Consider the following 11,310-nt stretch of genomic DNA (forward strand, 5'->3'; position numbering starts at 1 on the left):
TATATTATTAAACCTAAAATAAATTAATTTGTTATTAAACTTGAATTAAATTATCATAAAAATTGAACTAAAAGTTATCTTTATAAAAAACATTATACCATTAGACTTAAAATAAATTACTTCGTTATTAAAACTAAATTAAAGTATACTAAAAAAATTGAACTAAAACAATTATACAAAAAACGTAATTTTTTAAATTATTAATTTGACACAAATATCGATATAATTTTTTTTATGAATCTTCAACTTTATATTTTATTCAAATATAAATATATTATTGTTTTCTTGAAACTATATTATAACGAAAAATTAAAATCAAGATGTATTTTATTATATTGTGCAAATATGTTTCTAATCAAAGCGCCACATATTAGTCTATACTATATTATAAAACATTTGACAAAAACTCTTAAAAACCATTTTTTATGCATGAAGTACTATTTATTGATGCATATTACTTAAAATTCAAGATTACAAGTAAATTATGCGTAAGTACAATTTATTAAAGCTTCATGTTTGCATTTTTGTAACTAACTGCAGATAAACATAATCTTAGAGGATAAACATCTCATTTTAATTATAAAATATCTAAAATATAATTAGGATATATTCATTGAGTTCTAACAGAATACTTAATCATTATCTTAAATAAATTATTTCATTAAACCAAAAATAAATTAGTTCGTTTTTAAAATTCAATTAAATCATAAGAAAAATCGAATTAAAGCAATTACACAAAAAAAAAGAACTTTTAAATGGTTAATTTGATATTAATATCGCTTATTTTTTATCAAAATTTTATAATATCTTCAAATTTATATTTCATTTAAAAATTAAAACATTTTCTTTTTCTCAAAACCACATAAAATCGCATTATAACATTGATAGACCCAAAATATAAAACGAAACATTAAAATCAAGATATATCTCGCTGCATTGTGCGAGTACCCTTCAAGTATTATTTAATAACAATATTAATAACAATAACTCTACACATTAAACAATAATGTATTAATGTTCATAATTGAAACTAAATATCTCATTTGTCAAGACATATTTCCATTTCAAAACTACATTTTGTGGCCAGAATAATCTTTCGACTTGTTTTTTTAAATTTATTACTGTTTGACGGTTTTAAAAATGGAGCAACATAATAAAATGTCACTTTCAGATATAAAAAAATGTTTAAAAACCTATCGAAAATTATGTATTTCACAAAAAATTATATGACGGGTCGCTTATTTGAATGCTTGCTTGATATTAATAAAGTTCAATGTTATCATTTATTTTATCAGATAATATTCTAGTTCATCAAAATAGTATTGTATGCAACAATTTACTCAATAAATATTAATTTTATCAGATAAATTCTCTATCCCTATTAATTATGATGTTCATGCTATAAGGTAATTGATAGGTTTAAGAGGTGAAAAATGATACTTGCTAAATAACTCATTTAACAACCAAAAAAAAAAAAAAATCAAATTTTAATTCAAATTCATTTCTAAAAACATTTTCCAAACGCACAGTAAGTTTTGTCATCTCGTTTCCCCTGATGAAAAGAAAATGTCCCGGCAATTTTCCCCAAATTTTCCTTCAAAATTGAAGTGAAAAACCTCATTAATTCAGGAAAATATGGACAACGATGGAAATTGATTATGAGCTTGCATAGAGAATTGGGTCTGTCAAAACCGATTAATCCCTTTGAGTTTTTCTGGTGAAATTCTAGGGTTTATGAGTGAATTCTGTTGAAAAAGTGTATGAGTTCGAATTTGTTTCGGAGATAAAGAAATTATGTCGTACGAAGCTTCAACAATGTCGAACAACATGCAGTTAGCATATACCGCTGATGGAACAGCTACATATATCTCGATGAGTCGACCTGCTTCGTCGTCCTCGCCTTCACCAACTCCTACTTACAACAACCCTAACGGTGCCGGCGCTGGAGGCAGAAATACTGGTGAAAATAATTCTATTGCTATGGTGACGGCAGGGATGGACGCATACGGTGGCGAGGTAGTGAAGCGGAAGAGAGGGAGGCCCAGGAAGTATGCGCCCGATGTTTCTCTGTCTCCGGCGGCGAGGTTGTCACCGCCTGGTCAAGCGGCTCCCCAAGTTAGTGGCCTTTCGTCTCCGGCGTTATCTTCAGGGAAGAAGCCAAGGGGCAGACCACCGGGTTCTTTGAACAAGCAGCAACCTGCTGCATCTGGTATAGTATTATCTGTTATTTTTCTTTAATTTATTTCATGGTTGGTAAACCATTTCACTTCTTATATACTGTATGTTTCATGAAAACTGGGAAACGTGCATGTGCTTGGTAGCTTTTCCAATGATCGATAATTGTTTAATCAATTAGTCGAATAAGATTAATATTATATATTGGGATTGTCAGTTTATCTTTATTTGAGGTGTTTCTTTTAATAATAATATATGCATAATTTTAAAATATTTATTATAAGGCATGAAATTTCTTGTGGTCTGCCTCTTCTTCAAGTGTAACCAAATCAAAAACCTAGGGGAATTTACTATGAACATGAGGTTAGTTGTCTTTTAGTTGTCTTTTAGTTGTTCTGATTGATTTTCTATGAAATAACTTTTGCAAATAGTAAACATGACAAAGATATATGTATGTGAATAGCCAGAGTGTTTTATGCCTTGTGAGAGTTTACACCTTCGAGAAATGACAGGTGGATGCTTAGATTCGGGTAGTGTACTGTTGTGTGTCACAGCTTAGTGCCTGAGTCACATAGTTGATTTACTTTCTTATGTTTATACTTTATATATGTAGTACGGTCATCGGGTTTAAAAGTCTATGGTATTGCTGGCATCTTCCATTGAAAATTTGTTTCTTTGTGGGGATTACTACTCACTGCCTGCCTATAAATGCTACTGGTGCCTTTTCCTGAAGTTCCTAAATTGGATGTTCCCTTTGCTTCACTGAAAGCAACTTCAATGATGAGATCTACCCTCAAAATCCACCATACAAACTAAACAAAACCAGTGTTTCCCACCTGGAAGTGGGGTCTGAGTGGAGGGGTAAGATGTATGCAGAGAGGCTGTTTCCAAGAATGCCCCCGGGCCCCGGATTGCAAAAAAGATCTAGAAAGCATAGCTGTAAGCCACAATTTTGCCAAAAAACGTGTTCTTGTTAAAAATTAATATATTAATTTTACGTATACAATTGTTTAAAGGCATAATTAGAAAAGATTGCAAATAGCCTACTGAGCTAAAAAGCCCACATAAATCCCTATACTACTACAAACCTATTTGAGGACTCTCAACCCTCTTGTCAACTGTGGTCTCCAAAGCAATCACCTATGCTAATTGAAAGCCTCCACAAACTCCTATCTAAGGTCAAGCCCTTGGAGACAATGGAAAGTACTAATGCCTCCATGTCTAGCCTCAACTGCTCATCTGCCCTGCCTTCTCACCCCTCTTGACCATGTGACACTCCACCCTCCTTATTGGTGTCGTCTGTAGTCTAATGAAAACATGCCCAAACCATCGAGGTCTTCCCTCTCAATTTATTCGAGATAGAAGCAACTCCCAACTCTGCTCAGAAAACCTCATTCAGTATCCTATCCAACATAATCCGACGTCAGATCCATCTCGGCATCCTCATATTTGCAACTTCCAGTTTTCTCTCATGCACTTTCTTTATAGCCCAACATTCTGATCAATACAACATAGTTGGTTTGGTAGCCAACTGGTAGAGTTTGCCTTTTAGTTTTAACAGGATCTTCTGTTACACAAAACTCTTGTGGCGGTCCTCCACTTTTGCCGTCCTGCCTTTATGTGATGTGCAACGTCTTGTCAACCTCTGCTTCTTTCTGGATCATAAATCCCAAATACTTTGTACTCTTTTTTGGGTACCCTTTGCCCCCCAGTGGTGACTTCTACCCTCTTAAAATCCACCATAGAATTGCTTGTTGTCATTGTGTTTATCACTTTACATAGTTATCGATGATGAAGTTGGGAGACAAGTCTTTTAGCACGGATAGGTGCTTATATTAGTCAAACTGTGAACAGTCAAACATAATCGATTCTGGAGGGATGGAGTACAATATGCTCAAATTTAGCTCTTGTACATTCAAATTCTCTTCTGTTTCAACTGTGTGTGAAAAATTGGAGGGATACAGGGTGTTATATAATTTCATAATTCAAGTCGAGAGTCTGGATTCAATAGGATGAAATCTACTTCCAATTAATGAGTTTCAAGTTTCTATCAGATGAACAAGACTCATCTAGCATCATTGATACAAATCAACTGTCTTTGGGGCTTGATTGATAGATAGGTCTGCTCTACATGAAAAACTTGCACAAAATTTATGATTCACATAAATATTTTATCCGTTTAATGCTCTTGCTGATCAAAGTTAAAGATTGCCCTTTGAACCACTATGAGCATCTCCAACGTTGCTCCATACATTTAAGCTAATGTAGGGAGTGAAATGCATAGAAATTAGTGTAATGAATAAAATAATACATTGTTACTCCAATCATGCTCCCTACATTAACAAATATACATTAATTTAATAATACTTTTTTTGCTTTTTGAATAAAACAAAATAAGCAATGAGATGAGAGCTCCTTAAATTGGCTCCCTAGTTGGAGTGAGATAACGAAAATTAATGTAGGGAGCCAATGTAGGGAGTCCATTGGAGTGAAGCCTTTTCATATTTGGTTTCCTAGAATAGTTAAAGAGCCCATGTAAGGAGCCCATTGGAGATGCTCTTATCTTCTTCTTTTCATTGGTTTATTTTTCTTTCTTAGTTATCTTTTCCTTAAATTGTAGGACAATAGAAGTGACCGTAACTGCAGATGTACTTGCTGCCATCATGACACTACTAAATGAGATAAATTTGAGGGAACAAAACTACAAATAAGCAATTAGTTAAATGTAACTGAAGCTTATGCATTCATTTATTACAGAAGCAGAAAATTGTAGGTCAAACTGACACCTAGCAAGATGCGTGAGCAGTGACAACAGAGAAGTGGTAATCAGAGACATATTAGTACCTGTCTTACATTTACTATCACCTTGTTATTATTTTTGTAGTACAATCAAAATTGCCATATGCTTTAATCTTCAGTAAAAAATGATGTGTGGGGTGCTATTGTGAATTTTCTGCTACCTTTTGTGTTCTCGTTTTTAAGCTGATAATTCTTTACCAGTAAGGCAGTAACTTCCTTTGCCTGGATCACATTAAGTTTTGTGCTGCCTATTCAGAAAAGTTATCACGTAACTGTTTTTTCAGGCGTTGTGGATAATTAAGTCATTTCATCTTTTATTTGCAGGTTCACCAGGAGTGGGGTTCATGCCACATATTCTTGATGTTAAAGCTGGAGAGGTGCATCCATGATCCTTTTGTTTCTTCAGTGTGGTTCATTGATGTCTATCTTTATGAATACTGCATATCATAGTTCTCTTCTTGAGATTGATTGTAAAAAAACCCAGAACACTGTTCCATTTTTGGTACTCGTGCCACATAGCTTTCGACATAGCCAGTGCTTTGTTTATACAACTACATACCTTGTGGGTTTAAATTGAAGTAGTCGTCATAGATATGTTACATTTATCCTTGTTTAGAACATAGTGCTGAAACAAGTGTGCAAACATTCCCTTTATTCTTAGTGATGCTACTCTTGACCATATGTGAGGGAATGCTTTTGTGTCTCTTATCATGTTTATCATTGAAATCCCTCTAGTTCAAATTCACAAGACCTTGTGTTGTGGCATTTGATGCGTAATGTGTAAATTTGCTTAACTCAGTTCTTATTGTCATTACATTCTAGTCAGTGTTTCTTATTTGAGATAGACTTATGTTTAGGATAGCTGTTGTAACTCCCCAAATGAGTTCAGTGATTATGAACGTGGGTTAGTATCGTCAAGACCCGAGACATTTTTTGTATTCACTTTGTTGTTGGTGTTATATACTTTTTCGATGTGTTTCCCAATTTGCTTAAAGTTCCATCATTCTTAGTTATTGACTTATAAGTTTTTTAACTGCCTTAACCAGACACTTTAGCAGCTAAGTGAACTAAGCAGGCTATTTAGTGTCATTTTTTTCCCAGACAAAATAATTCAACAATGATAAGGTAATCCGTGCCCAAATCCATTTAAGTTACTAAGAACCCACCACAGATCCTCATGTTAAATTTGGTTCGCTTTAGGAAACCCTATGGCATTAAGACGAGTGTGAGGTACTTTGATGCATAGTTGTCATGGTGTCGTGGGAGCATGTTGTCTGCTATTCTGTCATGTGTCAACAAGTTGTTCACAAGGTTCTAGTGACATATATGTATGTTAAACAATTTATACAAGTGACATGGAGATATGAACATTTAACCATTAAAGAAGCATTGTTCAAGTGTTTAACATGAAAAACTAGCCAACAACTTTTACAGCAATAACAGCACATAAGAAAGGTCACTGTGGAATATTGCATTTAGAGCTCTATAATTGTAGTGTCAAAGCATATATTTACCAAAAACTAAAAGAACTTAAATGCCTCACCCACACTAATTGGAGAAGCTAATATACTGTCACAACGGGACATGTAGTCTCAAATGTGAAAAAATTGGAACATCTTGCATTGATGAGTTGGACATCATGCGTAAAAACTATACATTGCTTTGGTGAAGCATGAATAAGTGGGTACATACATAATTACAGTTACTCCATTGAATTAAAAAGAAGAAAGAAGAGGAACGGAAAATAAAAGACAAGAAAAGAGAACAAAGAAAATCATGGAGGAAGAAGAAAATAGCTTACGACGAGATGAGTAACTTGTTAGGTCATGCAATTAAGAAAAAAACCACAAAACCTTCTCCAGTACTAGTACGTGTATTTCGATCATCTCCAATTTAGGTCGTCAATTTGGGTATGAATATTGTTTTATTACTGAAAAGGCAAGTCTTCTACATTTACATTTCTTTTGTGGGCCTAGATTTGATTCTATGACCCCCTAAGACTTTAAGGCGAGTGAACACCATGCCAATTAGCCACTGCCAGGGCACCAAGTTGTGACAAAGGTGACACTCTGACAACTGTGCTTAGATGAGAAAAAAAGAGATAGACAACTCCTGTCACACCGATCATCCGTCATGATAACATAGATTCTCTTTTACCTTTCGCCTTGCTTTTTATGTGATTCTTTGTCTTGTTAGTTTCTTGTTTTGGTAGAGGTTCTCACAATTGGTATTGATGTGTGTAAATGGGACCAAATTTATCAACGATCCCTACATGGCAGTGAAACCTGTCATCATTAATTTCATAGAATGGGATTTGTGTATGCCCAACGAGGTAGGTCTTTGTCATTATGTAGGATCCATGCTAAATAACCATGAAAGTATACACACAGACTTTATGAGTCCTATTTCACTGTAGAGTTGAAGTAAAAATGGTATGTTCTATAGGATTGTGGTGGGACTTGTTTTTATTTATTACGAGGCAGAATGCAAATGGTGGGGGAGTGTGGCCACACAACCAGGGATATAATCAGAAAGCCATATGGGCAAAAGAGTTGGGGTTACAACAATTGAGGGATAGGTCAGGTATCAGGAGATGGCATTAGACAGTGGAGAATGGAATGATGCTATTTTTCTTAGTTTACAGTGAGATTATTTTTGGTTGATTTATGTTTTCCGTGGAGTTCATATCTTCATATTGCACTTTATGCTATTCTAGTGTGGAAAAATTCATACCAAATTCTTTATTTCTTCTCCACAGGATGTGTTGGCCAAATTAATGTGGTTCGCGCAGAATAGCACTAGAGCTCTCTGTGTTCTATCAGCTAATGGTGCGGTATCTAATGTGACACTTCAACAGTCGGCAACATCTGGTGGAACTGTCACATATGAGGTTTGTCTTGGTGTTTTCGGCCCTTTAGACAAAAGTTTAGTTCACCTCCACCAGAGGCACTATAATGTGCACTATAATGAAGGGATATGTGATTCCTTAAATTTTGGTGCATAAAAGATATTATGTAAGTTGCTTATGCAGGGACGTTTTGAGATCCTCTCTCTTTCTGGTTCATTTATGGTGTCTGAGACTGGTGGTCAACGCAGTAGAACGGGTGGGTTAAGCGTGGCTCTCTCTGGGTCAGACGGTCGTGTTTTAGGTGGTAACGTGGCTGGGCTCCTAACTGCTGCATCACCACTTCAGGTTTGTCTTGCCTCGTTGGCTTTCTAGTAAACACCCCAAGACTATGATATCTATACTATATTATAAAGCATTTGACAAAAACTCTTAAAAACTATTGATGCATATTACTTAAAATTCAAGATTACAAGTAATTTTAAGTAAGTACAACTTATTAAAACTTCATTTTTAAATTCGTGTATAGGATAAACATCCATTTTAAATATAAAAAATTTAAAATATAATTAAGATAATCATTCAGTTCCAACAGAATGTTTGATTATTATCTTTATAAAAAAATTATATTATTAAACTAAAACTAAATTACTTTGTTATTAAATCTAAATTGAATTATAATAAAAAATTGAATTAAAGAAGTTAGACAAAAAAACTAAAACTTTAAATAATTAATTTGATACTAATATTAATTTATTTTTTGAATTTTTTTATGCTATCTTCAAAATCATATTTCATTCAAAAATAAAAACATTATTGCTTTCTCAAAACCACATAAAATCGTATTATATCGATAGAGACAAAATAAAAACTAAACATTAAAATCGAGATTTATCTCGCTGCATTACGCGAGTACCCTTCTAGTATTTCTAAAATGCTATTCGACATGTGTCCGTTTTACAAAGCATTGTGTTAAACATGCATCTTTAGCTATGTTTGGCAAAATAGCTGATAAGCTAGTTGTTGACCGAGAAGCTAGTCATGTTTGGTAAAAACCCGTTTATAAGCTAGGTAACAATGTAAAATGGCCTAAAAGTACACATTGAAAATTTAATTAGAAAAAATAAGGGGCATAATCCAAAAAAAGCCACCGAATCTTAGAGCATCCACAATCATTAAAACCCTTTATGGTTTCATAAAACTGAGACATCATTATTCTGGCATGTCATCTCAGCATTCTATAAACCACTTCCCTCTGCAAACGCCATCCTACAGTTATAAAAATCTTAACCATTTCATAAACAGATCCCACTTGTTTTTTGTTTTAAATATATATTCAGACCCAATAATCGTACCATTAAAACAGAATATGTTAATGAAAATTAAAGGGGCCTACATAAAGCATGAAAGAAGCGGTACTTCTGCAATACATTCCGTGCATTTTTCTCTCTAAAAGCCTCCATGCTGGCATCAAAGTACTCCTACCTAGCATGGGTTGTGGGTAGGGGTGTAAACGAGTCGAGTAATAAGTTATTCGAACTCGGCACGAAAAAAACGATATCAGGCTCGAAATCAATTAACTTTTTCAAAGTCGGCCTCGAGCTTGAGGCCGAATATTTTTTTTAATGTTTGAGCTCAAGCTCGATACTCGTTTATGAGCTTGAACTCGAGCTCAATTAACTCGTTTATTCACTCAAGCTCGATGATTTTTATATTTCATTATATAATTTGTAAATACATAAATACGTTTGGCTCAAGAAAGTGTATGCTCGAATGGTTCGGCTCGTAAAGTTTAATCAAGCTCTTGAATAAGTCGAGTCAAACATTGGTGTAATGGAGCTCGACTTGTTAGGTTAAGCGAGCTTTATTTTGTGTTCAAGATCGACTCAAGCTCGAAAATAAGTAACCTCGAGCTCGGGATAAACTAGCTCGAGTTGCTCATTAAAAGCTCGACTCGTTTACACCCCTAGTTGTGGGTGCTCTATTTGAAACACTACTTGAAGAAGCTTATGGTTAACCAAACGATTCTTTTTAAATAAACTCAATAAATAAGCTAACTTAAGGTCGCTAAACATGCTTCTTTTGCAGGTTATTGTTGGTAGCTTTATTCCTGCAAGTCAGAAACAAACAAGAACAGCAGGAACTAACGAGGCAGAAGTTGTAAATGCTCCGGCAAATCTCGTCTCTGGAACATCAGCAGGAGGAACGCAGAGCGAATCTTCAGGTGGGGGCCTCGGCAGCCCTCTTGGTCACAGCAACAACAGCAATCCACAAGGTATCACTACTATGCCTTGGAGATAAAATCCCATTTATTTGTGTTGTAAGCAACAGAACCCTTTATTAGGAACCTTGACCTTTTTACTCTTTTTTTTTTCTTTTTTTTTTCTTAAATTTCTGAAGTCCTTCGTTCGCATGGCCTATGAAACCTTGCCCTTTATGTTTAACGTTGAGCCTTTTAACTTAGAAAGCAGTTTAGAATTGGTATTTTGCTTGACTTATAAAATGTCGGTATTTCTATTTGCGGGTATGAGTTCAACTTTTGAGACCATCCATAGACCACTGACCCCTCACAAACATGGCTTCTACTTCTACCGGTATGCAAACATTATGTTTAGCAAACTAAGCTGATAAGCTAGTTGTTGCTCGATAAATTCATATTTGGTAAAAACTAGTTGATAAGCTAGATGAGATGTAAAATGGCGTTGAGAAATAAATTGGGAAAAAAAACTTTGGAGATTATTGAATCACTATGTCAATTAGCTTTTAAAAAAACTAGCTTATTCTTGCCAAAGATAGCTCCCCTAAGTTGCTGGTTCTCTCTTATCTTTACTTTGGTTATGGTTGAAAGTGTGGTTTAAATTTGCACATTTTGTGATTCCTGCACAGTTTGTGATAATTTTCTTTTTATATACACCTGCTTTGAGATAGGTGGCAAGTCTGCCTACATATTAATCTTCTTAAGACTCTGCTTTTCAAATGAGAGATAGGGGAGGGCGACATTTAGGGATGTAAAAAAAACCCTGCACCCAATGGGAAACTCGATACCGGATCCTGGTTTGACGTAGATGGGGAATCCCCAAATTTATTAACCTGGGATGAGGTTCATACGAGAACAATAACTAAATAAGAGGATAAGAAAACAGTAGAATCAAATGTGATTTAACACTAAAATCACGTGGAAAATCACAAGTGATTCATGCGACTTTGGCCCGAACTGAGGTCGTGTATTACCCGTTAGTGTAAAATCATATGTGATTTTGCATTTAATTTGGCTGTTTTCGTATTCTCTTATTGTGTTACTGTTCTGTTTGAACCTCCCTCTCTCTTTCTATATATATATATATATATATATATATATTTATTTATTTATTTATTTATACACCTAATAAATAAGTAACTATGGGGACACGTGTCATGTTTCTCGTGCGACAATTATTGATTTTTCCCGTCTAAACATGTATCTAGACACAATTTTCGTTTACGGTTCAAAT

The 11,310-nt window shown here is 34.4% G+C and overlaps 1 protein-coding gene across 1 annotated transcript; it reads left to right on the plus strand.

Annotated features, from left to right (window-relative positions):
• The first annotated feature begins 1,530 nt into the window (after window positions 1-1,530).
• Window positions 1,531-10,340, plus strand: LOC112512039 (AT-hook motif nuclear-localized protein 10-like). The gene is made up of 5 exons (XM_025117828.1): window positions 1,531-2,209; window positions 5,299-5,351; window positions 7,733-7,864; window positions 8,006-8,167; window positions 9,908-10,340. The coding sequence occupies exons 1-5, from the start codon at window positions 1,795-1,797 to the stop codon at window positions 10,118-10,120; spliced, it is 975 nt and encodes a 324-aa protein (XP_024973596.1). The 5' UTR covers window positions 1,531-1,794; the 3' UTR covers window positions 10,121-10,340.
• The last annotated feature ends 970 nt before the right edge of the window (window positions 10,341-11,310 follow it).

Source organism: Cynara cardunculus (assembly GCF_001531365.2).
Source record: "Cynara cardunculus var. scolymus isolate 2C chromosome LG 5, CcrdV1, whole genome shotgun sequence".
In the NCBI taxonomy this organism is placed as follows: Eukaryota; Viridiplantae; Streptophyta; class Magnoliopsida; order Asterales; family Asteraceae; genus Cynara; species Cynara cardunculus.

Excerpts from the sequence above, each read along its gene's own strand:
- LOC112512039 (XM_025117828.1), top strand. The coding sequence starts at position 1,795 with ATGTCGTACGAAGCTTCAACAATGTCGAACAACATGCAGTTAGCATAT. Across the intron at positions 5,352-7,732 it reads TTGATGTTAAAGCTGGAGAG|GATGTGTTGGCCAAATTAAT; the intron begins GTGCATCCATGA and ends TCTTCTCCACAG. Across the intron at positions 7,865-8,005 it reads GTGGAACTGTCACATATGAG|GGACGTTTTGAGATCCTCTC; the intron begins GTTTGTCTTGGT and ends TTGCTTATGCAG.